The following is a 27,110-nucleotide window of genomic DNA, read 5'->3' as shown; positions in this document are numbered from 1 at the left end:
ATGCCTGCTTTTACCAGGCGTAAGATCTTGAAGGACATTTGTTGGGTAAATAGCCGAAATCGCCATCCGCGAAGGCCCTTCTCCCGGGGGTGCGTGCGATCTGTCAAAACGCAAGTACTGATTCTCGGTTCGTGCACATCGTACACTCCCGGAGAGGCCACAATTTATGACTCCATGTGATAATGGCTAGATAATCTGTTTTTGATTATGTTGATTGAGAAATAAATATCAGCCAGGACACCAGGGATAACTCCCCTGCTCTTCTTCAGAATAGTGCCATGGGATCTTTTTTACGTCCACCGGAGAAAGCAGACGGAGTCTCGGCTTAACGTCTCATCTGAAAGACGGTACCTTCGACAGCTCCGTTGGGCAGGCCACATCGTCCGCATGCCCGACACGAGACTCCCAAAGCAAGCGCTCTAATCTGTGCTCCGACACGGCAAGCGAGCCCCAGGTGGGCAGAGGAAACGTTTCAAGGACACCCTCAAAGCCTCCTTGATAAAATGCAAAATCCCCACCGACACCTGGGAGTCTCTGGCCAAAGACCGCCCTAAGTGGAGGAAGAGCATCCGGGAGGGTGCTGAGCATCTCTAGTGCTCCCTGAGCACTGCACTGGGAGTGATACCCTAGATTATATGCTCAAGTCTCATGGAATGGTGCTTGGACCCACAACTTTCTGGCTCTCAGACGCGATTGCTACCCACTGAGCCACGGCTGACAACAATGTGCAAGGAAGAGCGCAGTTATACTGCAACTTGTGCATCACTGTGGAGTGGCTTTTGCTGTGATTAGATGTAAATGTAGCTCAGGTGGCAGGTCTGGATTGGTGAGATCCTGCTCACTCACACCATGTGGAGTACAACTCCAGTTCAGTGTGGGGACATGTATTTAAACGTGTGCTCCGCTGGCCTGTGGGATGCCCTGGGCACTTGGAATACTACAGTAGTGTGTCTGGGTATTGTGCACCACTCTCTTAACTCCCAAAACAACAACAACTTGCACTTATACAATGCTTTTAACATAGTAAAACATCCCAAGGCGCTTCACATGAGCGATTATCAAACAGAATTTAACACCGAGCCGCATATGGAAATATTAGGGCAAAAGATTAAAAAAGTAGGTTTGAAGGAGTATTATAAAGGATGAGAGAGAGGCAGAGGGGTTTAGGGAGGAAATTCCCAAGCTTGGGGCCTCGGCAACAGAAGGCATGGCTGCCAACGGTTGAGCGATTAAAATCGGGGATGCTCAAGAGGGCAGAATCGGAGGAGTGCAGAGATCTCGGTGGGTTGTGGGGCTGGAGGAGATTAAAGAGGTAGGGAGGGCGAGGCCATGGAGGGATTTAAAAACAAGGATGAGATTTTAAAACTGAAGCGTTGCCGGACTGGAAGCCAATGTCATCATCATAGGCAGTCCTTCGAAATCGAGAAAGTCTTGCTTCCACTCTAAAAGTGAGTTCTCAGGTGGCTGTGCAGTCCAATACGGGAATTACAGTCTCTGTCACAGGTGAGACAGACAGTTGTTGAAGGAAAGGGTGGGTGGGGAGTCTGGTTTGCCGCACGCTGCTTCCATTGTCTGTGCTTGTTTTCTGCGTGCTCTCGGCTCAATCCCAGTTGCTCTTCCTCCACTTAGGGCGTTTTTTGGCCAGGGACTCCCAGGTGTCGGCGGGGATGTTGCACTTTACCAAGGAGGCTTTGAGGGTGTCCTTAAAACGTTTCCTCTGCCCACCTGGGGCTCGCTTGCCGTGTCGGAGCTCCAAGTAGAGTGCTTGCTTTTGGAGTGTCGTGTCGGGCATGTGGACGATGTGGCCCGCCCAACGGAGCTGGTCGAATGTGGTCAGTACTTCGATGCTGAGGATGCTGGCCTGATCGAGAACACTGATGTTGATGCGTCTGTCCTCCCAGGGGATTTACAGGATCTTGCGGAGGCTGAGCTGGTGGTATTTCTCCAGCGCTTTGAGGAGTCTGCTGTATATAGTTGATGTCTCTGAGCCATATAGGAGGGCGGGTATCACTACTGCCCTGTAGACCAGAAGCTTGGTGCCAGATTTGAGGTCCTGGTCTTCGAACACACTCTTTCTCAGGCGACCGACGGCTGCGCTGGCACACTGAAGGCAGTGTTGGACATCATCATCGATGTCTGCCCTTGCTGATAGTAGCAATGTAGGTCAGCGAGCACAGGGGTGATGGGTAAATGGGAGTTGCCTGCAGCTTAGGATATGGGCAGCAGAGTTTGGATGACCTCAAGATTACAGAGGGTGCAGGATGGGTAGCTAGCCAGGTGTGCATTGGAATAGTCCTAAAATAAAAACATTTATTCATTGCGAAGCAGAGGTAAACAGAGTTCTCTCCCAGTATTGGGTACAGTTTTCAGCAGGCAGGAGGGTTGGTAATTGGCAAAAGAACCAGAAGGGAGATGAGACTTTTTTTTAATGCAGCGAGTTTTTTTTATCTGGAACACGCTGCCTGAAAGGACGGTGGAAGCAGATTCAATCGTAACTTTCAAAAGGGAATTCGATAAATACTTGTAAAGGAAAAAATTTATGGGGCTGTGGGGAAAGAGCAGGAGGAGTGAGACTGATTGGATTGCTCTTTCACAGAGCCGGCACAGGCACGATGCGCCGAATGGCCTTGTCCTGAGCTGTATCATTCGCTGTTAGCACATTCCCGTTTCTCTTGAAATAATCCGACTTGTTGAGCTGTGTTTAGCAGGAGCGGCCCTTTTTTTGTGCATGATGAGACATGCTGGCTGGTTCATGTGTGAAATATGTTTACTGACCAACATAAGAATGTTTTCCCAGCAACCTAATTTTTCCATCCCATTCTGAGCATTGTGAACCATTCTGTTCCTGATGTGACATGCATCATATCAACTCTTGTTTTTCTTTACATTTGAGAGCTCAGTGAAAGATTGAGACCAAAAAATACAACCTAAACCAAACGAAAGAAAGACTTGCATTTATAGAGCGCCCTTCATGACCTCCAGACGTCCCATAGTACTTTACAGCGCTCCGCGAGCGGCCGGCCGCCAGGTACGTGCCCTCTGAAGCTGTCGCTGGAACCCCCCGCCGCAGCTGCAGGGGGCGATGGGGGCGATACCCAATTTTTGCTCTGGGGCAAAAACTGGTCGATGATGATATCGCCGGCGTATCAGGGCACTACGGGTTACTGCCGCTGCTAAACTCCTGCTGAATTTAGCGGGAGCCGTTCGCAGCAACACTGCGCCAGGGCGAAAAGTTTGCAAACGACCCTAATTATCCTCCCAAAGATTTGCATTTCTTATAATGCCTTTCACGACCATCGGACGTCTCAAAGCACTTTACAGCCAATGAAGTACTTTTGAAGTGTATCACTGTTGTAACGTGGGAAACACGGCAGCAATTTGCGCACACCAAGCTCCCACTAACAGCAATGTGATAATGACCAGATAATCTGTTTTATTGATGCGATTGAGGGATAAATATTGGCCCCAGGTCCTCAGGGAGTACTTCCCTGCTCTTCTTTGAAATAGTGCCATGGGATCTTTTACATCTCAGAGAGGGGGTAGATGGGGCCTCAGTTTAACGTTTCATTCGAAAGACGGCACCTCCGACAGTGCAGCACTCCCTCAGTACTGCACTAAAGTGACAGCCTAGGTTTTTGTGCTCAAGTCCCTGGAGTGGGACTTGAGCCCACAACCTTCTGACTCAGAGGCAAGTGTGCTACCCACTGAGCCACAGCTAGCTAGTTAATACTTCTTTGGGTTTTTATTATTGTAACAGTGACTGTACTTTTCTATATAACGGTGTCCGTACAGTGCGCCACAGCTCACGGCATTTGTCACACCATGGACTATGGGTTTTACAGTCAAATGGAAAAAACCCCCACAAACAGTGTTTTTAGGAACCTAGGAGCAGGAGGAGGCCATTCAGCCCCTCAAGCCTTTTCTGCCATTCAATGGGATCATGGCTGATCTGTACCTCAACTCCACCTTTGCTCCATATCCCTTGATACACTCCCCCAACAGAAATCTCAGGGTGAGGATGCCCTACGCACGGCGGATGTCCTCCAGCAACCCTCGAATCTGGCGGTGACAACGGCCAGCGCCATCCTCACCACCAGGGGCAATTCCCCCCGCGGAACGCAAAGGGGTCTGCGCGGAGTGGTGAGGGGTAGGCACGCACGACGATGACCTGCGCTAATGACACAACATCCCCCTCCCCCCAAATCTCCAGGGCAATTTACCCGGAAGCACTATCGACCCCTTCCCCCAGGCGATAACCACGTTGCACCCCCGGAGGAGCTAATGGGGCTATAAAAAAGGGCAGAAAGCTCCAGTTGACGCCTCCCCCCACCCCCCAGCACATAATCAGCCTGTTTCGGGAGAGGGGAGAGAGAGTTCCAGATTTCCATTACCCTTTGAGAAAGTGCTTCCTGATTTCATTCCTGGATGGGCCTCTCTCTGACTTTAAGTTCTCAATTCCCCCTTTATCGCACCAGCCTTGCCAACAGCCGGTATGGTGGCTCCAAGGGCATATTTTAGGAGCAATGATTTCCTGGCTTTTCCAGAGTCTGAAACTAGTCCTAGGCAGGGAGGAAGCAACGGCCCTTTAAGATTCTGAATGTGGCAATAAATATACGGAGTGTGTCTCTTGACACCACTGCGTCAGCCAATGAGTGGGAGGCGAGGCGGGACTTGCGGCGGGACTCACAGCAAACAGTCTATTTTACAGAAAACAGAGTCTATTTAAACAGCGCACTACCGCAAACAGTCTACAGAGTCTATTTAAAAAGAGTCACTATGAACTGCAGCAAACAGAACTCATGATCGAAACTACAACAATGTGTCTCGATAAAAGCAGGATTATTTCTCCAGGGAAATGCAGTGATTGGAGGATTGTCACACAATACAAATGTTGTGCATACAATCAACCTCATTTACTTACAGCAGTGCGGTCTCCAGGCATGATTGACACAGGGTGGGGAGGAGGGGAATTACTCAATCCTCTCAATTCTGGCCGGGAATGGTGGCGTCACTTGGTGCTGCTGTAAATATGTGCAAGTGTTGGCTTACAGCTTCTAAAAAGATTGCGCTTCGACTTTAAAGGAAATTAAAGGATGTGATGACCACAAAAATGCAATATAATGTTTGACAGTGCTGAGTATTGCCAGTTGGATAGGGGATACACACAGTCCTTCCTCTCTGTGCAGACTCAGAGACCGATGAGCGCTGTTCAAAATTTAAAGCATGCGGTTTTTGCATCCGTAGCCAATTTAGCCATTACCACCAAATTAAATGAGCCTGTTATCTGTAATGTATTTGCTTTGTGGGTTCTTTGCTTAAGAATTCATAGCAACACATTGCTTTTAAGAACTAGTTGGTTTATTAACAAAGGTTTAACAATCACACTACTCATTACCAGTTCATCCATCAGGCTCACAACTGCATACCTCATCATGGATGACCTAGACCCAACTGGCTGGGGTTTTATTGAGTCTTGTGAACATCACGTCACTGGCTAAGCCACTCTGAACTCAATAGCTCTACAACTATTTTTGTAAAACAATAATCAAATGCCGCCTTATTAAAGGGGCACTAAAACCGACAAATTAACCAATAAAACTTTTTAAACAATAATCGGTCAAATTAAAATTTGTTTGCTGGGGGTGATGATGCACTCCAGTCCATGAGCATACTCACAGTTGCCACATTACGTTATCCAATCTGAGAGTTCATTCTGATTACTAGTGTCAATAAAGAAATAAACTTCAGCTCATCCAAATTACTGCTGCCAGAATTACATTCTGCTGACCCATCAGCCCTGTCCTTTGATGAACTGCATTGGTTCCCAATCTCCCAATGCCTCAAATTTAAAAGTCACATTCTTGTGTTTGCATCCCTTCATTCCTAGCTCTGTGACCTCCTGCAGCCCCACAACCCTCTGAGATCTCTGCGCTCCTCCAATCCTGGCCTCTTATCCATTCCTTACTTCCTTCACCCTGCCATTGTTGGCCCTGGCTTCAGCTGCCTGGGCAATGAGTTCTGGAATTCCCTCCCTCTCCTCCTTTTACGGTCCTCCTTAAAATCTACCTCGTTGACCAAGCTTTTGGTTACCTGTCCTGATATCTCCTTTCTCTGGGCATGTGTCTTTTGAATGATTAAATGCACAGCAAGCTCCCACAGACAGCAAAGTGATACTGACCAGATAATCTATTTTTAGTGATGTTGATTGAGGGATAAATATTGGCCATAATATTGGGGATAACTCCTCTGCTGTTCTTCATGGGATCATTTACTTCCAACTGAGCAGACAGGACCTCGCTTTAACGTCTCACCCAATTTCTTTGAGCACCTAAAGTTTGATGAAAAAAGAAAGAAAAACTTGTGTGGCACCTTTCACAACCACTGGACGTCCCAAAGCCCTTTACAGCCACTCAAGTACTTTTGAAGTGCAGTCAATGTTGTAATGGAGGAAATATCAAATCTGCCCTTAACCTTCTCTGCTCCAAGGAGAACATTCCCAGCTCCTCTCGTCAACTCTAATTTCTTGTCCCGACTCCAATCTGCCACTGAGCCACAGGCCAGAGGTTGAGTGCGGGCCCCAGAGGAGATCTGCTGCTGGAATTGGGTGAAAGACTTTGTATGTACACCAGACAAAGCTAGCAGATATTATCCGTTAGTATTCTATATTAAGCCCAAGTATATTTAACTCCAGCATCTGGGGAGGTTCTTCCAGATCTTTATGCTTTTTCACATGACACTCTTCGACCAGTCGAATCCCTAGTGATTTGCTGACTGGTTCTCGGCTTGATGCCAAACCTTCTGTTTACTTATCCCGAACTCTGGTCAAACCGAGGGCTCGGTGGCTGTAACTCAAGTCTCCCAAACATTCCAGCATCCTTTCATTCAGTCTAAACAGCTGCGCGGCTTCTGTTTTTCGTCCAGCATATATATTTACACCGGCCCTCTGAAATATGACTCTTCCAGACGCCTCTTTGTTCTTCATAGAATTATACAGCACAGGAGGCCATTCGGCCCATCGTGCCTGTGCCGGCTCTTTGAAAGAGCGATCCAATTAATCCCACTCTCCCTGCTCTATCCGCATAGTCCTGCAAAATGTGTCCTTTTCAAATATTTATCCACTTCCCTTCTGAAAGTTGCTATTGAATCTGCTTCCACCGCCCTGTCAGGCAGCACGTTCCACATCACAATAACTCGCTGCGTAAAAGTTCTCCTCATCTCCACCTCTGGTTCTTTTGCTGATTACCTTAAATCTGCGTCCTCTGGTTACCGACCCTCCTGCCACTGGAAACAGTTTCTCCTTATTTACTCCATCAAAACCTTTCATGATTTTGAACACCTCTATCAAATCTCCTCTTAACCTTCTCTGCTCCAAGGAGAACAACCCCAGCTTCTCCAGTCAACTGTATTTACTTGGCCCGACCCCAATCTGCCGCTGAGCCACAGATCAGATGATGCGTGTGGGCCCCACTAGAGAGCGACTGCTGGAATTGGTAGTCAGGATGGGTGAAAGATTTGGGAGTGGAAATTCGCTTGCTCCTCTGTTGCGACGTTAGCCTGGGTGGAGCGGTAAATTTTGCGCCGGGAAAATGTTTGTGCGTCCAGCTGCAAAATTCACCAGCTGGGCCCTGAGTTCGGAATGGAGCTATAAAGGAAGCATTGCACACCTCTTTTAGGGGACTAGGGCGGCTGAGCAAGTGAAAATCCTGAGGTAAACAGCCGGCCTCGGAGTGCTATAAGAGAAGGCTGGGGGGAGGGGGGGGGGGGGAAACAAAATCTGAAAAAAACCCGCCAGAAACATTCCCAATGCATAGCCCACGGCACCACAACATAAATCGCAAAAAAAAATAATCACACTTACCTGAGGTCGACATTACTTACCTCACTGCAGCCGCTACAGCTCGGTACCACCAGGGTGTGCCATAGGTCGGGCGGGAGGCAAAAGTCGAGCCAGTGTCGCAACCAGGGACATTGCACACCAGCTCACCACTTCCGAGTGGTAATCGTCGAAACCGGCACCAAATGTCCCGGCGGTGCACTGGAAGCTGGCCTCCCGCCCGGAAGTGCTTATTGCCGCCGCTCCGGGGCGCCAGCAAGCGGCAGAATACCAGACATCCAGCCCTTTGTACGTACACCAGACAAAGCTAGCAGATGTTCTCCGTTAGTATTCTATATTAAGCCCAAGTATATTTAACTGCAGCATCTGGGGAGGTTCTTCCAGATTGGCCCCTCTCACTCCTGGACAAGCTCTGAGACATTGGCCTAGAAATCCTGGCCTCCCCAGGTCCGTACTGAATGTGTACGGACCCGGGAAGGCATCGCAAAGGTCGGTTTTCGGCGCACAATGCGCATGCGCTGAAAACCAGCTTTTCCAATCTGTCAAGCTGGAGCTCGATAGATTGTCCGCATCTCCACATCCAGGACATTCGCATGGGCAAGATAGTGATATTTACCCGTATCGTGCCCAGCAGATGTCCTCAAAACTCTTGCGCCTGATAAAAGTACTCATTGGTGTTCAGAAGAATGAGAGGTGATCTTATCGAAACTTATAAGATAATGAGGGGGCTCGACAAGGGGGATGCAGAGAGGATATTTCCACTCATAGGGGAAACTAAAGCTAGGGAACATAGTCTCAGAATAAGGGGCCGCCCATTTAAAACTGAGATGAGGAGGAATTTCTTCTCTGAGGGTTGTAAATCTATGAAAATCTCTGTCCCAGAGAGCTGTGGAGGCTGGGTCATTGAATATATTTTAAGCGGAGATAGACAGATGTTTGAACGATAAGGGTGTCAAAGATTATGGGGAGTGGGCGGGGAAGTGGAGCTGAGCCCAAGATCAGATCAGCCATGATCTTATTGAATGGTGGAGCAGGCTCGAGGGGCCAAATGGCCTACTCCTGCTCCTATTTCTTATGTTCTTATGAAGCACCTGGGGACGTTTTACTATGTTAAAGGTGCTATATAAATACAAGTTGTTGTTGTAAAAACATCCCAAGGTGCTTCGCAGGAAAATGGATATCGAGCCACATAGATATTAAAAAAGCAAAATGCTGAGAATGCTGGCATCTGAAATAAAAACAGAAAATGCTGGAAATCTCAGTGGGACAGGCAGCATCTGTGGAGAGAGAAACAAAGTTAACGTTAACTCTGTTTCCCTCTACAGATGCTGCCTGACCCGCTGGGATTTCCAGCATTTTCTATTTTTATATAAGGATATTAGAACAGAGCTTGGTTAAAGAGGTAGGTTTAAAGGAGCATTTTAAAGGAGAGAGAGAGGCGGAGAGGTTTAGGGAAGGAATTCCAGAGCTTCGGGCCTTGGCAGCTGAAGCCACAGCCGCCAATGGTGGAGCAAAGGAAATTTTAGCCTAGATTCTAAATCATTTTGCATCCAATTAAGTACTTTTGAAGTGAAGTCATTGAAACACAGAAGCCAATTTGCACATAGCAAGCTCCCACTAACAACAGTGTGATAATGACCAGATAATCTGTTTTTATGAGGAATAAATATCAGCCAGGACACTGGGGATAACTCCTTTGCTCTTCTTTGGAATAGTGCTGTGGGATTTATTTACGTCCACTTGAGAGAGCAGAGGGGGCCTCAGTTTAATGTCACATCCAAAAGATGATACCTCCGACAGTGCAGCGCTCCCTCAGTACTGTCCCTCCGACAGTGCAGCGCTCCCTCAGTACTGCACTGGAAGTGTCAGCCTAGATTTTTGTGCTCAAGTTCCTGGAGTGGGACTTTGACCCACAACCTTCTGATTCGGAGGCGAGAGTGCTACCCACTGAGCCACGGCTGACATTAAATATTCTGTCATTACTTTTGCTGATGTGTGTTGTATTGTTTCTGTTGGGCAGACTCTCAAACACGGTGCAGTTAATGTTCCAGCTGTGAGTGTTTTGCAGTTGGTGATTGATCCCATCAGTCTAATAGGCTGCTCACCACTATCACTTACTGAATAGCGAGCACCAGATGCTGGAGGCCTGTGGATAATGTGGTTTGAACTGTGTCTCAGTGCAAATATTGTTTTGCGTCTGAATACTGCTTTCAAAGGTCACTTCAATGGTGATGTTTATACTGCAACATCTTTCATATATTCACACAAATCCTTTCCAATTTCTCAACCCAACCCCCATGACTATGCCCCTCTTCCTGCCCTCCATACGGCCTCCTTAGTCCCACCAAAAGCAATTGGGGAGAAATTGTTAGTCCAGCTGCCCTGCACTCTCGCCTCTGAGTCGGAAGGTTGTGGGTTTGAGTCCCACTTCAGAGACTTGAGCACAAAAATCTAGGCTGGCACTTCCAGTACAGTGCAGAGGTAGAGCTGGACTGTCGGAGGTGCCATCTTTCAGATTAGACATTAAACCCAGGCTCCATCTGCCCTCTCAGTTGCATGTGAAAGATCTCTCAGCCATTATTTTAAAGAAGAGCAGTGGAAGACAGAAAAATGTCTATCTGTTCCCCTAACCGCTGTGGCTCAGTAGGTAGCATACTCCCTTTGAGTCAGAAAGTCATGGTTTCTAGTCCCACTCCAGGGACTTGAGCACATTAATCTAGGCTGACACTCCCAGTGCAGTACTGAGGAAGTGCTGCACTGGCGGAGGGGCACTACTGAGGGAGCGCTGCACTGTCGGAGGTGCCGTCTTTCGGAAGAGACCATAAACCCAGACCCCACCTGCCGTCTCAGTTGGACATGAAAGATCTAATGGCCACTATTTTGAAGAAGAGCAGGGGAGTAATCCCCAGTGTTCTGGCCAATATTTATCCCTCTATCAACATCACAAAAAACACATTATCTGGTTGTTTATCACATTGTTGTTTGTGGGAGCTTGCTGTGTGCAAATTGGCTGCTGCGTTTCCAACATTACAACAGAGACTACACTCCAAAAAGTACTTCCTTGGCTGTAAAGCAGTTTGGGATGTCCTGAAGTCATGAAAGGCGCTATATAAGTGCAAGTCTGTCTGTCTTCTTACAATATTAATCATTATTGTCCTATCTGTCATAAAATACATAAGAAGTTTATATTGAGCTTCGTTGGAATATAGAATCATAGAATGGTTACAGCACAGAAGGAGGCCATTCAGCCCGTCGAGTCCTTGAAGGGAAGCACTTCAGCTAGTCCCACTCCCCGCCCTTTCCCCGTAGCCCGGCAATTATTTTTCCTTCAGGTACTTATCCAATTCCCTTTTGAAAGCCACAGTTGAACTTGCTTCCACCACCCTTTCGGGCAGTGCATTCCAGAACTTAATCACTTGCTGTGTAAAAAGGTTTTTTCTTATGTCACCTTTGGTTCCATTACCAATCACCCTAAATCTGTGTCCTCTGGTTCTCTACCGTTCCGCCAATGGGAACAGTTTATTTACTCTGTCTACAAACCCTCATAATTTTAAACTCCTCCATCAAATCTCCGCTCAAACTTCTCTGCTCTAAGGAGAACAACCTCAGCTTCTCCAGTCTAGCAACGTAACTGAAGTCCCTCATCCCTGGAATCATTCTCGTGAATCTTTTCTGCACCCTCTCTAAGGCCTTCATATACCTCCTAAAGTGCGGTGCCCAGAATTGGACACAGTACTCCAGTTGAGGCCTAACCAGTGTTTTATAAAGGTTCATCATAACTTCCACGCTTTTGGACTCCATGGGGGAAACATTCTGTTGAGTCCCATTTGGGGGCGGTAACATCCGGGAGGCGGGACATTTTACGCCAGTCACGGAAGTCCCGCCCCGCTCACTAAAATCGAGTTTACGCCCCCCCGCCCCCCCCCACCCAAAAGGAAGTGTAGCGCAAAATAACGGCTCCACTTCCTCTCTGGGGCGGACGCGTCGGGAGCAGGCCGCAAGCTGCAAACTTCGTGTGGCGCCGCTAACGACTCCCGCTACGTTTCCACTGATAGGGGAGACGAGAACTAGGGGGCATAATCTTACAATAAGGGGCTGCCCATTTAAAACTGAGATGAGGAGGAATTTCTTCTCACAGAGGGTTGTAAATCTATGGAACTCGCTGCCTCAGAGAGCTGTGAAAGCTGGGTCATTGAATAAATTTAGGACAGAGATAGACAATTTGTTAACAGATATGGGAATAAGGGGTTAAGGGGAGCAAGCAGGGAAGTGGACCTGAGTCCATGATCGGATCAGCCATGATCGTACTGAATGACGGAGCAGACTCGAGGAGCCATATGGCCTACTCCTGCTCCTATTTCTTGTGTTCTTGTGTTCTGTGGGAGTTTAGCAGCAGCTAATCCCATTTTCGCCCCGGTGCAAAAAATTGGGTATCGTCCTGTGAAGCTGTGCCAGGCGATGCCAGCAACCATGACTGGGCGCGTACCTGGCAACCGGCCGCTCACAGGGCGCTAGCTAAAGGGAGGTGGTGGGCACGCGAATAAAAAGTCATCCGACTTACTTACTGGTCCGTTGCTTCCTGGAACGCGGGATCAGTGCCGCTTGACGGCCCGGCTGAGGGTACGACACCCCGCTCCCCAGGGGTCCAGTTAGGGTCCTGCAGAGTCGACAGCTTGGCCTTTAATGAAGGGGAGGGCCCCTCCTAAGTGGCAGCGATATGTGGCCCAGTGCGTAGTGCTGTGCCCCGCATACTCCGCTCCAGCCCCGTTAGCACTCGAGAGAGAGAGGAAGTGGAGCGGGCTTATTTGCACTGCACTTCTTCTCGGGGGAGGGTAATCCCAATCTCCTGAGCGGGGAACCACGCAATTTCCCGCATTTCCTTTTTTCTCTCTTTGAATCTGCTGTTTACCTTTGTTCTCACAGACAATACTAATGCAATAAAGCAATGCCCTGTGGTCTGTAACTCGGGAAACTAGCAAATGTTTAATTCACTTTCGACCTAAGGAAATTCGTAGCTAACTCGGGGTGAGGTTGTACTGGGAGAGGGGATGATCAACGGTTCAACAACAACTTGTATTTATATAGCGCCTTTAACGGAGGATTATAAAATAAAATTTGACACCGAGCCACATAAGGAGATATCAGCACAGGTGACCGAAAGCTTGGTCAAAGAGGTAGGTTTTAAGGAGCGTCTTAAAGGAGGAGAGAGAGATTGACGGGCGGAGAGGTTTAGGGACATTGCAGTGATGCAACTCACAGCCCCAAGCTGTGGGAGTTAGGATTTTTTAAATTATTTGTTCACTGGATGTGGGCGTCGCTGGCATTTATTGCCCATCCCTAATTGCCCTTGAGAAGGTGGTGGTGAGCTGCCGCCTTGAACCGCTGCAGTCCTTGTGGTGAAGGTACTCCCACAGTGCTGTTAGGAAGGGATTTTGATCCAGCGGCGATGAAGGAACGGCCGATATACTTCCAAGTCAGGATGGTGTGTGACTTGGAAGGAAACTTGGAGGTGATGGTGCTCCCATGCGTCTGCTGCCCTTGTCCATCTACATCTGCCAGTAATCACCCTGCATGCCGTTATTCCTACTCTGCCTCATATTTTTTGGGGGGGTTGTGAATCGATTGCTAATAACCCACTGTGTATCAGATTGTAAGATTGCTATGAGTCGATACGCTGATACCAGGACCTTCGTTGCCCCATAGTGTTATAAGAACATAAGAAATAGAATCAGGAATAGGCCACCTGGCCCCTCGAGTCTGCTCTGCCATTCAATAAGATCATGGTTGATCTGATCTTGGCCTCAAATCCAATTCCCTGGCCGTTACCCATAACCCTTTATTCCCTTATCACTCAGAAATCTGTCTATCTCCACCTTAAATATATTCAATGACCCAACCTCCACAGCTCTCCGGGGCAGAGAATTCCAAAGATTCACAACCCTCTGAGAGAAGACATTCCTCCTCACTTCCGTTTTAAATGGGCGACCCCTGATTCTGAAACTATGCCCCCTAGTTCTAGATTCTCCTTCGAGGGGAAACATTCTCTCTGCATCTACCTTGTCGAGCCCCCTCAGAATCTTATTCGTTTCAATAAGATCACCTCTCATTCTTCTAAACTCCAATGGGTACAGGCTCAACCTGTTCAACCTTTCCTCATATGACAACCCCTTCATCTCAGGAATCAACCTCGTGAACTTTCTCTGAACTGCCTCCAATGCAAGTATATCCCTCCTGAAATAAGACATTCGAGCTTTAAATATGGAGCTTTAGACACTGCCACAGTGCATGGAGTGCTATGATCTGATCGAAAGGGGAGATGTAACATTCAGAATCTGCACCCCTCTCGTGTACGAGAGGCAAGTGAAGGAACTAAAATAAAACATATAAATGAGAAGACTCAGACTTAAGATAATTGGGATACGAGGAGAATATTTTTTAACCTGCCGAGATCAGGAATGCACTGCCTGCAAGCAGATTCAGCAGTAACTTTCTGAAGGGAATTGGATCAATACTTGAAAAGAAAAAATTTGCAGGGCGATAGGGAAAGAGAAAGACTTGCATTTATATAGCGCCTTTCATGACCACTGGACGTCCCAACCAATGAAGTACTTTTGGAGTATAGTCATCATTGTAATGTAGGAAACGAGGCAGCCAACTTGCACACAGCAAGCTCCCACAAACAACAATGTGATAATGACCATGTGGAAAATCAGGGACGCCTCCAGTGTCCCTGACGACTACGTGTGCAGGAAGTGTATCTGCCTCCAGCTCCTGACGAACCGCGTTGCGGAACTGGAGCTGCGGGTGGATTTACTCTGGAGCATGCACAATGCTGAGAATGACGTGAATAGCACGTTTAGTGAGTTGCTCTTACCGCAGGTAAAGGGAACACAGCTAGATAGTAAATGGGTGACCAACAGGAAGAGCAGTGCAAGGAAAGTAGTGCAGGGATCCCCTGCGGTCATCCCCCTGCAAAACCGATACACTGCTTTGAGTACTGTTGAAGGGGATGACTCATCAGGGGGGAGCAGCAGCAGCCAAGTTCATGGCACCATGGCTGGCTCTGCTGCACAGGAGGGCAGGAAAAAGAGTGGGAGAGCGATAGTGATAGGGGATTCAATGGTAAGGGGAATAGATAGGCGTTTCTGCGGCAGCAACCGAGACTCCAGGATGGTCTGGTGCTAGAGTCAAGGATGTCTCTGAGCGGATGCAGAACATTCTGAAAATGGAGAGTGAACAGCCAGTTGTCGTGGTACATATAGGTACCAATGATATAGATAAAAAATGGGATGAGGTCCTACGAGGCAAATTTAGGGAGCTAGGAGCTAAATTAAAAAGTAGGACCTCAAAAGTAGTAATCACAGGATTGCTACCAGTGCCACGTGCTAGTCAGAGTAGGGAATCGCAGGATAGCTCAGATGAATACGTGGCTTGAGGAGTGGTACAGAAGGGAGGGATTCAAATTCCTGGGACATTGGAACCGGTTCTGGGGGAGGTGGGACCTGTACAAACCGGATGGTCTGCACCTGGGCAGGACCAGAATCAATATCCTAGGGGAAGTGTTTGCTGGTGCTGTTGGGGAGGAGTTAAACTAATATGGCAGGGGGATGGGAACCTATGCAGGGAGACAGAGGGAAATAAAATGGAGTCAAAAGCAAAAGGTAGAAAGGAGAATAGTAAAAGTGGAGGGAGAGAAACCCAAGGCAAAAAACAAAAAGAGCCACATTACACCAAAATTCTAAAGGGGCAAAGTGTGTTAGAAAGACAAGCCTGAAGGCTCCGTGCCTCAATGCGAGGAGTATTCGGATTAAGGTGGATGAATTAACTGCGCAGCTAGCAGTTAACGGGTATGATGTCATTGGCATCACGGAGACATGGCTGGGAACCAAGGCTGGGAACTCAACATCCAGGGGTATTCAGCATTTAGGAAGGATAGACAGAAAGGAAAAGGAGGTGGGGTGGCGTTGCTGGTTAAAGATGAAATCAATGCAATTGTAAGGAAGGACATTAGCCTCGATGATGTGGAATCGGTATGGGTGGAGCTGCAGAATTCCAAAGGGCAGAAAATGCTAGTGGGTGTTGTGTATAGACCACCAAATAGTAGTAGTGAAGTTGGGGACAGCATCAAACAAGAAATAAGGGATGTGTGCAATAAAGGTACAGCAGTAATCATGGGCGACTTTAATCTACACATTGATTGGGCTAACCTTACTGGTAGCAATGCGGTGGAGGAGGATTTCCTAGAGTGTATTAGGGATGGTTTTCTAGACCAATATGTCGAGGAACCAACCAGGGAGCTGGCCATCCTAGACTGGGTATTGTGTAATGAGAAGGGACTAATTAGCAATCTTGTTGTGCGAGGCCCCTTGGGGAAAAGTGACCATAATATGATAGAATTTCTTATTAAGATGGAGAGTGACAAAGTTAATTCGGAAACAAGGGTCCTGAACTTAAGGAAAGGTAACTTTGACGGTATGAGGCGTGAATTGGCTAGAATGGCAAACGATATTAAAAGGGTTGACAGTGGATAAGCAATGGCAAACATTTGAAGATCACATGGATGAACTTCAGCAAATGTACATCCCTGCCTCGAATAAAAATAAAACTGGGAAGGTGGCTCAACCACGGCTAACAAAGGAAATTAAGGACAGTGTTAAAGCCAAGGAAGAGGCATATAAATTGGCTAGAAAAAGCAACAAACCTGAGGACTGGGAGAAATTTAGAATTCAACAGAGGAGGACCAAGGGTTTAATTAAGAGGGGAAAAATAGAGTACGAGAGGAAGCTTGCAGGGAATATAAAAGCTTCTATAAATATGTGAAGAGAAAAAAATTAGTAAAGACAAACGTAGGTCCCTTGCAGTCGGATTCAGGTGAAATTATAATGGGAACAAAGAAATGGCAGACCAATTGACCAATACTTCGGTTCTGTCTTGACGAAGGAAGATACAAATAACTTTTCGAAGGTACTAGGGGACAATGGATCTAGTGAGAAGGAGGAACTGAAGGGTATCCTTATTAGGCGGGAAATTGTGTTAGGGAAATTGATGGGATTGAAGGCCGATAAATCCCCGGGGCCTGATAGTCTGCATCCCAGAGTGCTCAAGGAAGTGGCCCTAGAAATTGTGGATGCTTTGGTGATCATTTTCCAACAGTCTATTGACTCTGGATCAGTTCCCATGGACTGGAGGGTAGCTAATGTAACACCACTTTTTAAAAAAGGAGGGAGAGAGAAAACGGGTAATTATAGACCGGTTAGCCTGACATCAGTAGTGGGGAAAATGTTGGAAACGATCATGAAGGACGAAATAGCAGCACATTTGAAAAGTGGTGACAGAATCGGATCAAGTCAGCATGGATTTAGGAAAGGGAAATCATGCTTGACGAATCTTCTGGAATATTTTGAGGATGTAACTAGCAGAGTGGACAAGGGAGAACCAGTGGATGTGGTATATTTGGACTTTCAGAAGGCTTTTGACAAGGTCCCGCACAAGAGATTGTTGTGCAAAATCAAAGCACATGGTATTGGGGGTAATGTACTGACGTGGATAGGGAACCGGTTGGCAGACAGGAAGCAGAGAGTCGGGATAAACGGATCCTTTTCAGAATGGCAGGCAGTAACTAGTGGAGTGCTGCAGGGCTCAGTGCTGGGACCCCAGCTCTTTACAATATACATTAACGATTTGGATGAAGGAATAGAGTGTAATATCTCCAAGTTTGCAGATGACACTAAACTGGGTGGCGGAGTGAGCTGTTAGGATGCTAAGAGGCTGCAGGGTGACTTGGACAGGTTAGGTGAGCGAGCATATGCATGGCAGATGCAGTGTAATGTGGATAAATGTGACGTTATCCATTTTGGGAGCAAAAACACGAAGGCAGAATATTATCTGAATGGCGGCAGACTAGGAAAAGGGGAGGTGCAACGAGACCTGGGTGTCATGGTTCATCAGTCATTGAAAGTGGGCACACAGGTACAGCAGGCGGTAAAGAAGGCAAATGGTATGTTGGCCTTCATAGCTAGGGTATTTGAATATAGAAGCAGGGAGGTCTTACTGCAGTTATACAGGGCCTTAGTCAGGCCTCACCTGGAATATTGTGTTCATTTTTGGTGGTCTCGTCTGAGGAAGGACGTTCTTGCTATTGTGGGAGTGCAGCGAAGGTTCACCGGACTGATTCCAGGGATGGCTGGACTGACATATGAGGAGAGACTGGATTAACTGGGCCTTTATTCACTGGAGTTTAGAAGGATGAGAAGGGATCTCATCGAAACATATAAGATTCTGACGGGATTGGACCGGTTCGATGCGGGAAGAATGTTCCCGATGTTGGGGAAGTCCAGAACCAGGGACATAGTCTTAGGATAAGTGGTAGGCCATTTAGGATTGAGATGAGAAACTTCTTCACTCAGAGAGTTGTTAACCTGTGGAATTCACTGCCGCAGAGAGTTGTTGATCCCAGTTCACTGGATATATTCAAGAGGGAGTTAGATATGGCTCTTACGGTTCAGGGGATCAAGAGGTATGGAGAGAAAGCAGGAAAGGGGTGCTGAAGGAATGATCAGCCATGATCTTATTGAATGGCGGTGCAGGCTCGAAGGGTCGAATGGCCTACTCCTGCACCTATTTTCTATGTTTCTATCTGTTTACTGATGTTGATTGAAGGATAAATATTGGTCAGAACACTGGGGTTAACTCCCCTGCTCTAATTCAAAATAGCTTTTACGTCTTTTACGTCCACCTGAGGGGGCAGACGGGGCCTCGGTTTAATGTCTCATCTAAAAGACGGCAGCTCCGACGATGCAACACTCCCTCAGTACTACACTGGAGTGTCAGCTTAGATTTATGTGCTCAAGTCCCTGAAGTGGGACTTGAACCTACGACATTCTGACTCAGAGGCGAGAGCGCTGCCCACTGAGCCACTGCTGACACAAAGAGCAAGGGCGTAGCTAGCACAGGCACAATGGGTCGAACGGCCTCCTTTTGTGCTGTAAGGCTCTATGGGAGTTTTATCCCCATGATGCATTTTTAATAAGACTCTAAACCCGCTGCGCAAATGTTAATCAGGCACAGAGTGGAGAGAGGGGCGAGCGTCTTTGAACGACTTTATTTGTAGCTGTTTGCAAGCAATTGTTTCACTGATTCTTTGCTCTTTTTGGAGGCGAGGAAGTCACTGAGGGCTTCTGAGGAAATTGGTGATTTTCCAAGCAGCTCTCCCTGGGCATGTCAGATCAGAGTTGCATCAAATGATCACAATCTATAATGAAAGAGAGAATTTCTATAGCGCCTTTCATAACCTCAGGACATCCCAAAGTGCTTCACAAACAATGAAGTACTTTTGAAGTGTAATCACTGTTGTAATGTAGGAAATGCGGCAGCAAATTTGCACACAGCAAGCTCCCACAAACAGCAATGTGATAATGACCAGATAATCTTTTTTTTTTGTTATGTTGGTTGAGGGATCCCCTGGTGTCATGGGATCTTTTACATCCACCCGAGGGGGCAGAACGGGCCTCGGTCTATCATCTCATCCGAAAGACAGCCCCTCTGACAGTGCAGCGCTCCTTCAGTGTTGCCCCTCCGACAGTGCAGCTTGCCCTCAGTACTGCCCCTCCGACAGTGCGGTGCTCCCTCAGTAATCCCCTCCGACAGTGCGGCGCTCCCTCAGTACTGCCCCTCCGACAGTGCAGCTCGCCCTCAGTACTGCCCCTCCGACAGTGCGGCGCTCCCTCAGTACTGCCCCTCCGACAGTGCGGCGCTCCCTCAGTACTGCCCCTCCGACAGTACGGCGCTCCCTCAGTACTGCCCCTCCGACAGTGCGGTGCTCCCTCAGTACTCCCCTTCAACAGTGCAGCGCTCCCTCAGTACTGCCCCTCCGACAGTGCAGCGCTCCCTCAGTACTGCCCCTCTGACAGTGCAGCGCTCCCTCAGTACTGCCCCTCCGACAGTGCAGCGCTCCCTCAGTACTGCCCCTCCGACAGTGCGGCGCTCCCTCAGTACTGCCCCTCCGACAGTACGGCGCTCCCTCAGTACTGCCCCTCCGACAGTGAGGTGCTCCCTCAGTACGCCCCTTCAACAGTGCAGCGCTCCCTCAGTACTGCCCCTCCAGGCGGACAGGTCTGGCAAAAGTCCAAACTCGCGCCTGTGTCGCAATCAAGGGCGTTGCATGCCCGACGCAGCTCTTCCCGGCGATGCTGCTCCGCACCGCCGCAAAAACCCAACCGGAGGATCGCGGCGAGGTGCTGGAGTCCTCACCGCCGCTTTTCACACCACTCCGGGGCAAAACCCCGAGCACAAAGCAGTTCCTTTACTCGCTGACTTATCCTATTTTGATTTGGGGGTGAGTAGCTTTGTGCTATTGCCCCATTGGTGGGAAAATCTTAAAAATACTCAGATTACAACACAGAAACCGGCCGTTCAGCATTGACTCTCCAAGCGAGTAAATAGTCCTAATCGTATTTACCTGCCCTGGTCCCATCTCCCTCCATCCCTCTTTTCCTTCCTCTGCCTTTGCAATCTAATCTTCAGTGTTGACCATAGTTTCTGCCTCAACCACCAACCCTGGGAGTGAATTTCTCAACCTCACTGATTCCTGGGGGGATGGTGGAATTGTCCTGTAAGGAGAGATTGAGCAGACTAGGCCTACATTCTCTAGAGTTTAGAAGAATGAGAGATGATCTCATTGAAACATACAAAATTCTTGTAGGGCTTGACAGGGTAGATGCAGGGAGGATGTTTCCCCTGACTGGGGAGTCCAGAACCAGGGGTCACAGTCTCAGAATAAGGGATGGGCCATTTAGGACTGAGATGAGGAGAAATTTCTTCACTTAGAGGGTGGTGATTCTTTGGAATTCTCTACCCCAGAGGGCTGTGGAGGCTCAGTCGCTGAGTATATTCAAGACGCAGATCGATAGCTTTTTGAATATTAAGGGAATCAAGGGATATGGGGATAGTGCAGGAAGGTTTTGAGGTCACCAGCCATGATCTGATTAAATGGTGGAGCAGGCTTGAGGGGCCGAATGGCCTACTCCGGCTCCTATTTCTGTTGTTCTCACAAATCTCAGTGTGAAGAAGTTTCTCCTGCTCTATTCTAAATCTCTTCAATATATCCTTGTAACCATGACCCACCATTCTTGACCCCCCCCCCCCCCCAATTACTAGAAACAGTCTGCCCCTATCTACCCTGTCCCATCCTTTCATCATTTAAAACATTTCTTTCATATCGGCCCCTAATCTAAATTGCTCCAAAGAAAAAAGACCCAATTTTTCAAGTCTTTCTTTGTATTGCGTCTCCTCATACCAGGCAGCATCTGAGTGAATCTGTGTTGTCTCCTCTCCAAAGCCTCAATATCCCTCCTGTAGCATGGAGCCCAATGCTGCACACAGTGCTCCAACTGTGATCTTAAGATTTTATACAGGCTCAACATTAACTCATGGCTTTTATATTCTACAACTCGTGATAAGACCGAGAATTCTATTAGTTTTTACACTAAGATCTTCGAAGATATGAAATTGATGGGCAGGGAAAGACCCGACTGGTTCTTTGAGCCTGCCCCACACCATGATGGCTGGAGTATCATAACTGAAAGACTTCTTCCCTTCAACCACCCACTGTACCAGCCGGCAATGTTAACATCATCAGTTTTGAAATCATTGCAAATTAGATGGTACACGGACTTAAACTTTACTTGTGACCCACTGGCTCCTCAATGGTCCATGAAGACCGAGATTGGATAGTTAACCTGTGGAGAGGGTGCAGAGGAGATTCACCAGTATGGTCCCAGGGATGAGGGACTTCAGTTACGGGGAGAGACTGGATAAGCTGGGGTTGTTCTCCTTTGAGCAGGGAAGATTGAGGAGATTTGAAAGAGGTGCTCAAAATCATGAGGGGTGCAGACAGAGTAGATAGAGAGAACCTGTTCCTATTGGCAGAAGGGTCGAGAACCAGAGGACAGGGATTTAAGGTAATTGTCAAAAGAACCGGGGGGAGGGGGGGTGGGGAGATGAGGAGAAAAAATGTTTACGCAGCGAGTTGTGATCTAGAATGCGCTGCCTGAAAGGCGGTGGAAGCAGATTTAATAGTAATTTTCAGAAGGGAATTGGATAAATAGTTGAAGGGGAAACATTACAGGGCTGTGGGGAAAGAGCAGGGGGAGTGGGACTGATTGTGCTCTTTGAAAGAGCGATCCAATGAGCTGAACGACCTCCTTCTGTGCTGTAATATTCTATGATCAATATAGTCTTGTTTCTACCTTCTAACTATACTAGAGGCTAGCCTGAGAGTTCGGTTGAATGGAAATCTGCATCTTGCTGTAGTCATGGAATCAACAACAACAACTTGTATTTATATAGCACCTTTTAATGTAGTGAAACGTCCCAAGTCGCTTCACAGGAGTATTATGTGATAAAAATTTAACACCAAGCCACATAAGTAGAAATGAATGCAGGTGACCAATAGCTTGGTCAAAGAGGTAGGGTTTAAGGAGTGTCTTGAAGGAAAAAAAGAGAGGTGGAGAGGTTTAGGCAGGGAGTTTCAGAGCTTGGAGCCTAGGCAACAGAAAGCACAGCCACCAATGGTTGAGCGATTTTAATCAGGGATGCTCTAAAGGGCAGAATTAGAGGAGCGCAGATATCTTGGGATACAGACTCATAGATGTCTACGGCACAGAAGGTGGGGCCTTTCGGCCCATCGTGTCTGTGTCTGAGGGAGAGCTGCATCGTGCAATACCGTCTCAGCGTTTATTGTCACGGGTACCATTTTTTTCATTGGTCACATGCCTTGCGCTATCTTTAGAATTCTGTTGCTTCGCGAAGGTGAATGGTCAATTGTTTTGAGTGTGCAAAATCGAACCGCCAGCTTGTTGAATTCCAACCTTTGCTCCCCCTCCCACCCGCCCCCCCCAGTCATTGAAAATTAATCGCCGGGAATTGCAAGGTTTTGGTTTTCTGCCCTATGCCATCGAGTGTCGAAGACTCTACTTGCACAACTTACCTCGCTGTTCATAATGTATTTGCTTCATTTGTTCTTTGCTTAAGAATTCATAGCAACTCATAGTTGGTTTATTAACAAAAGTTTAACAATCACGCTACACGTTACTAGTTCATCCACTCGGCTCACAACCACCTGTCCCCTGAACCCAACTGGCTGGAGTTTTATTGAGTCTTGTGAACATCACATGACTGACTAAGCCATTCACAATGTAACAGCTCTGCCAACCTGTGAGCATACTCACAGGTGCATACGATGCACTGTTTTTTTAACACAGTGGAAACATCGTACTCTATAGTTGGCGATGGGAGAGAGGGAGGTTTGCGTTGTTTTTTGGCAGGGGGTTAGATTCCGACACCTCCCCGCCCCAGGACACTAATACTCCCTTGAAGCTGTACGGCCACGTAGTGATCTGCAGCTCCCTTGCAGGCCGCTGGCCAGCTCTTCAACTGGAATAACTGCACACAGGCGAAAATTTGAATGGGCCACGTACCCAAAAAAAAACCTACAGGGAACATTGCCCCGCTGCGCCCCCCCCCCCACCCCCCAATCCTTGGATTTCCACTGATGTTTCTTCCCCACCTGCTGACAAAACAATAAAAACCACACACAATCGGTTCTGCCCTTGTGCATTCAGCAAGACTACACCAGCAAATGTTTGGTAAAGTCGAACAAAGGCTCAATGTTTCTGATAGAATTAGCGTCAGAAAACCTCCCCGCTTTTAAACTCTCGTCTGGGGCAGAGGGAGCCACAAATTGCTGAGCCAAATCTTCTGCCTTCTTCCCCCCCGATCCCTCCTCACCCCTTCCCCCCGCCCCGCTTGTTCCCAAGCGAGCAAAACATGGCTGCCCAGGAACTGGGGCTTGGGCCCCGGTTGGGTGTCAAATGAATGCGTTCTTTCAGAAGTAAATCCATCCGTGTCTCTGGGGTTTGAAGCAGAAATGGGGAAAATAATTTTTGAGATTCAAAATGTCACTTCCTGCTGTTTCTAGGAGCTGCTGAGCAGGACAGCACTGGAGACCCAGAAACTGGATCTAATGGCTGAAATTTCAAGCCTGAAAATTAAGCTGGCTGGAATAGAGAAGGACCACCGGGAAAGTGATGAGTTGCAGAAAAGTGAGGTTAGCCGTACTTTTCCTCTTCTGTTTTCGTTACCTCCAAGCTCTCAGCCGTCCCCGCGCTCTCCTGGCCAGCCGCCCATCTTCCATGTTCCATACACTGTCAGCTCACCCGAAACTTCCAAATCCCGCGCAACCATTACACCTCTGCGGTCGCTGACTTACGCCACGATTTTAAAATTCCCAGCCACTTGTTCAGCTAACCTGCATGGCCTCACCCTTCTCGATTTCTGAAACCTCCTCCAGCCCTACAACCCTCTGAAATCTCTGCCTTCCTCCATGTAATGTATTTGCTTCATGGGTTCTTTGCTTAAGAATTCATAGCAATACATTGCTACTAAGAACTAGTTGGTTTATTAACAAAGGTTTAACAATCACACTGCACATTACCAGTTCATCCACCAGACTCACAACTGCATACCTCATCGTGGATGACCTAGACCCAACTGGCTGGGGTTTTATTGAGTCTTGTGAACATCACGTGACTGGCTAAGCCACTTACAATGCAATAGCTCTACAAACCTGTGAGCATACTCTCAGGTGCATAAGTTGCACTCCAATTCTGGCCTCTTGTGCAACCCCCATTTCCTTTGCTCCATCATTGGCGGCCGTGCCTTCAGCTGTTTAAACTCTAAGCTCTACAATTCCTTTCCTAAACCTCTCCCTCCCCCCACCTTCCCTTCCCTTTTTTTTCCTTCTTTCTGCCTGCTTAATGGTTTCTTCTGTTCTCTGCTGTATGTCATATTTATATTGATAAGTAGGTTTTCTGTATATTAATATGTGTTTAATGAGACAACATAAATGGTGCTTGTATGAACCTGCTGTTGCTGCTGGAACTGGACCTTTGTGTAGAGAAAGAAAGCGAGATTTTGCATTTATATAGTGCCTTAGAAAGGTTATCTTGGCCTTGGAAGGAGTGCAGCGCAGGTTCACCAGAATGATCCCAGGGCTCCAAGTGTTAGATTATGAGGAGAGATTACATAATCTAGGCTTGGAATATCGACGGTCAAGTGGTGATTTGATTGAGGTCTTTAGGTCTATTGAGAGGAATTGTCGGGGTAGATAGAGAGAAACCTTTCCTGCTGATGGGGGGAGTCTAGGACAAGGGGACATATCCTTACAATCAGAGCCAGGCCATTCAGGAGAGAAGTTAGGAAACACTTCTTCACACACAGGGTGGTAGGGATGTGAAACACTCCCATAAAAAGCAGTAGATGCTGGGGCTCAATTAATAACTTTAAATCTGAGATCAATAGATTTTTGGTGGACAGGGATATAAAAGGATATTGGACCAAAGCGGGTGGGTGGGGTTAGGTCACAGATCAGCCATGATCTCATTGAATGGCGGAACAGGCTCAAGGGGCTGAATGGCCTCCTCCTGTTCCTATGCCTTTCATGACCTCAGGATATCCTACAGGTGCTTCATAAATGAAAGGCTTTCTTTTTCTTCCTTTGAACCCATTGTTCAAGTTGTTTCCCGACCAGGGTGCGTTAAAGCTTGAAAAAGGATGGCCTCAGCCTTGGAACCAACTCAGGTCCCAGTGGGGCACACATTCGACTTAACTTTCGGTCGATTTGCTCCACAGCCAACATTAAGCGGTTTCCGTCGGTAATACCAGCACGTTCCAGGCGCAGTAGGTCGATCGGCCACCAAAGATCGGGGGGAGCTTTAAACAGTGAGCGAATAACGGCCAAAAACCACTTGCGTTCGTGTCTCCCGCGATCTTTTCCACTGGTTTAAGATTCAATTCGCCCGAGCCAGGCCCCGTCCACTAAACTGCCCCTCCCCCCTGGGGTTGACAATGCAAGATTCCACCCATTGCGTTGGGTCGGGAAGGCTCTTCAAACCGCGCTTGTTGTCTCACAGGTGCTGGTTGGCACGTTTTCAAAAGATTTCTCATGTCAAAAAATATTTAATTTACTAAGAAACGGATTAGTGTTGAAATGGTTCAGCATAGTTTTTATAAAAAATTATTTTCAGTGATTTTAAATTAGGTCACTCACAGGTGCAGGCCTGGACACCCTGATTAAGAATGTTTATTTTTGGTGATAAACCCATTTTCAACTGGATTAATAAAACTATCAGGTTACTGCTCTTCAATACAGCAAGGAATACTTTTACTGGAAAGAGAGAAAGAGGAACAATTGCGTTGTATTGCGCTGCCCGACTGCACTGGTTCATGAAGAGTTTACGTTTGTGATTTTGCAAATGTTATATAACGGAAACTTGAAGCCTAATCTCAACACTGCATTTTGGGCACAATTTCAAAACAGAAACTCTCTTTCCCCCCCCCCCACTAAAAGTTTACCTCAACCAATACCTCCAATTTCTGTGTAAATGTTATTAAGATTTAAATGCATTGTTTAGTCCGTGATTTTGAAAGAAACAAAGACTTGCATTTCTATAGCGCCTATCACGACCTCATGATGTCCCAAATTGCTTTAGAGCCAATGAAGTACTTTTGGAGGGTAGTCACTGCTGTAATATGGGAAACGCGGCAGCCGCTTTGTGCACAGCAGGCTCCCACAAACAGCAACATGATAATGATCAAATAATCTGTTTTTACTGATGTGGATTGAGGGATAAATATTGCCCAGGATACCGGGGATAACTCTCCCAGGTCGTCTTCGAAATAGTGCAATGGGATCTTTTGCGTCCATCTGAGGGAGAAGACGAGGTCTCAGTTTAACGTCTCGTCTGAAAGACGGCCAGTCACATGCCCAATTTGAAAGCTTAGAGCAACTGAATAGAATTGCTGGAGAGAGCTGGATTCGGAATTGCTTTAATTGATGCAATGTGCTCCAGTTGAAAACATGCATGGGTTATGGATAATTATCGATGTGTAATCCAAGCTGGTTTCTGCCACATGTGGTATTTTTATTAACCTCCCAGAGGCAAGAAGCCAAGAAGGGGGGATTACTGCCTGGTTGAATTATTTTGTCCTATGATCTGTTTCAATAAGAGTTTAGAGGAGTGCAACAATTCAGAAACTATGAAATGCAAAAGCTAACTGAAATTTAATCTGACCTCAAATTTGTAATCATATTTTGTTTATGGAGGGAATGAATATGCTAAGAATTGGATGTACCTGTACGCTGATAAAACTCTCTCAATCAAGCGTTTTTTTAATAGGTGGGTTTTCACATGAGATCCCCAGAATCTGGGTCCCTTGA

The 27,110-nt window shown here is 47.3% G+C and overlaps 1 protein-coding gene across 2 annotated transcripts in view; it reads left to right on the top strand.

Annotated features, from left to right (window-relative positions):
* ppfibp2b (PPFIA binding protein 2b) overlaps window positions 1-27,110 on the top strand; it is a 290,466-nt gene that overhangs the window by 101,503 nt on the left and 161,853 nt on the right. For both annotated transcript variants that reach the window (XM_070899493.1, XM_070899494.1), the window contains one exon: window positions 23,811-23,939. In XM_070899493.1, coding sequence (XP_070755594.1) covers window positions 23,811-23,939 — 129 coding nt within the window. The remainder of the gene's footprint in view (window positions 1-23,810; window positions 23,940-27,110) is intronic.

This window comes from Pristiophorus japonicus, chromosome 14 (genome assembly GCF_044704955.1).
Source record: "Pristiophorus japonicus isolate sPriJap1 chromosome 14, sPriJap1.hap1, whole genome shotgun sequence".
In the NCBI taxonomy this organism is placed as follows: domain Eukaryota; kingdom Metazoa; phylum Chordata; class Chondrichthyes; family Pristiophoridae; genus Pristiophorus; species Pristiophorus japonicus.
Note: the sequence above shows the minus strand (reverse complement) of the source record. Positions and strands in the feature narration are given on the sequence as shown.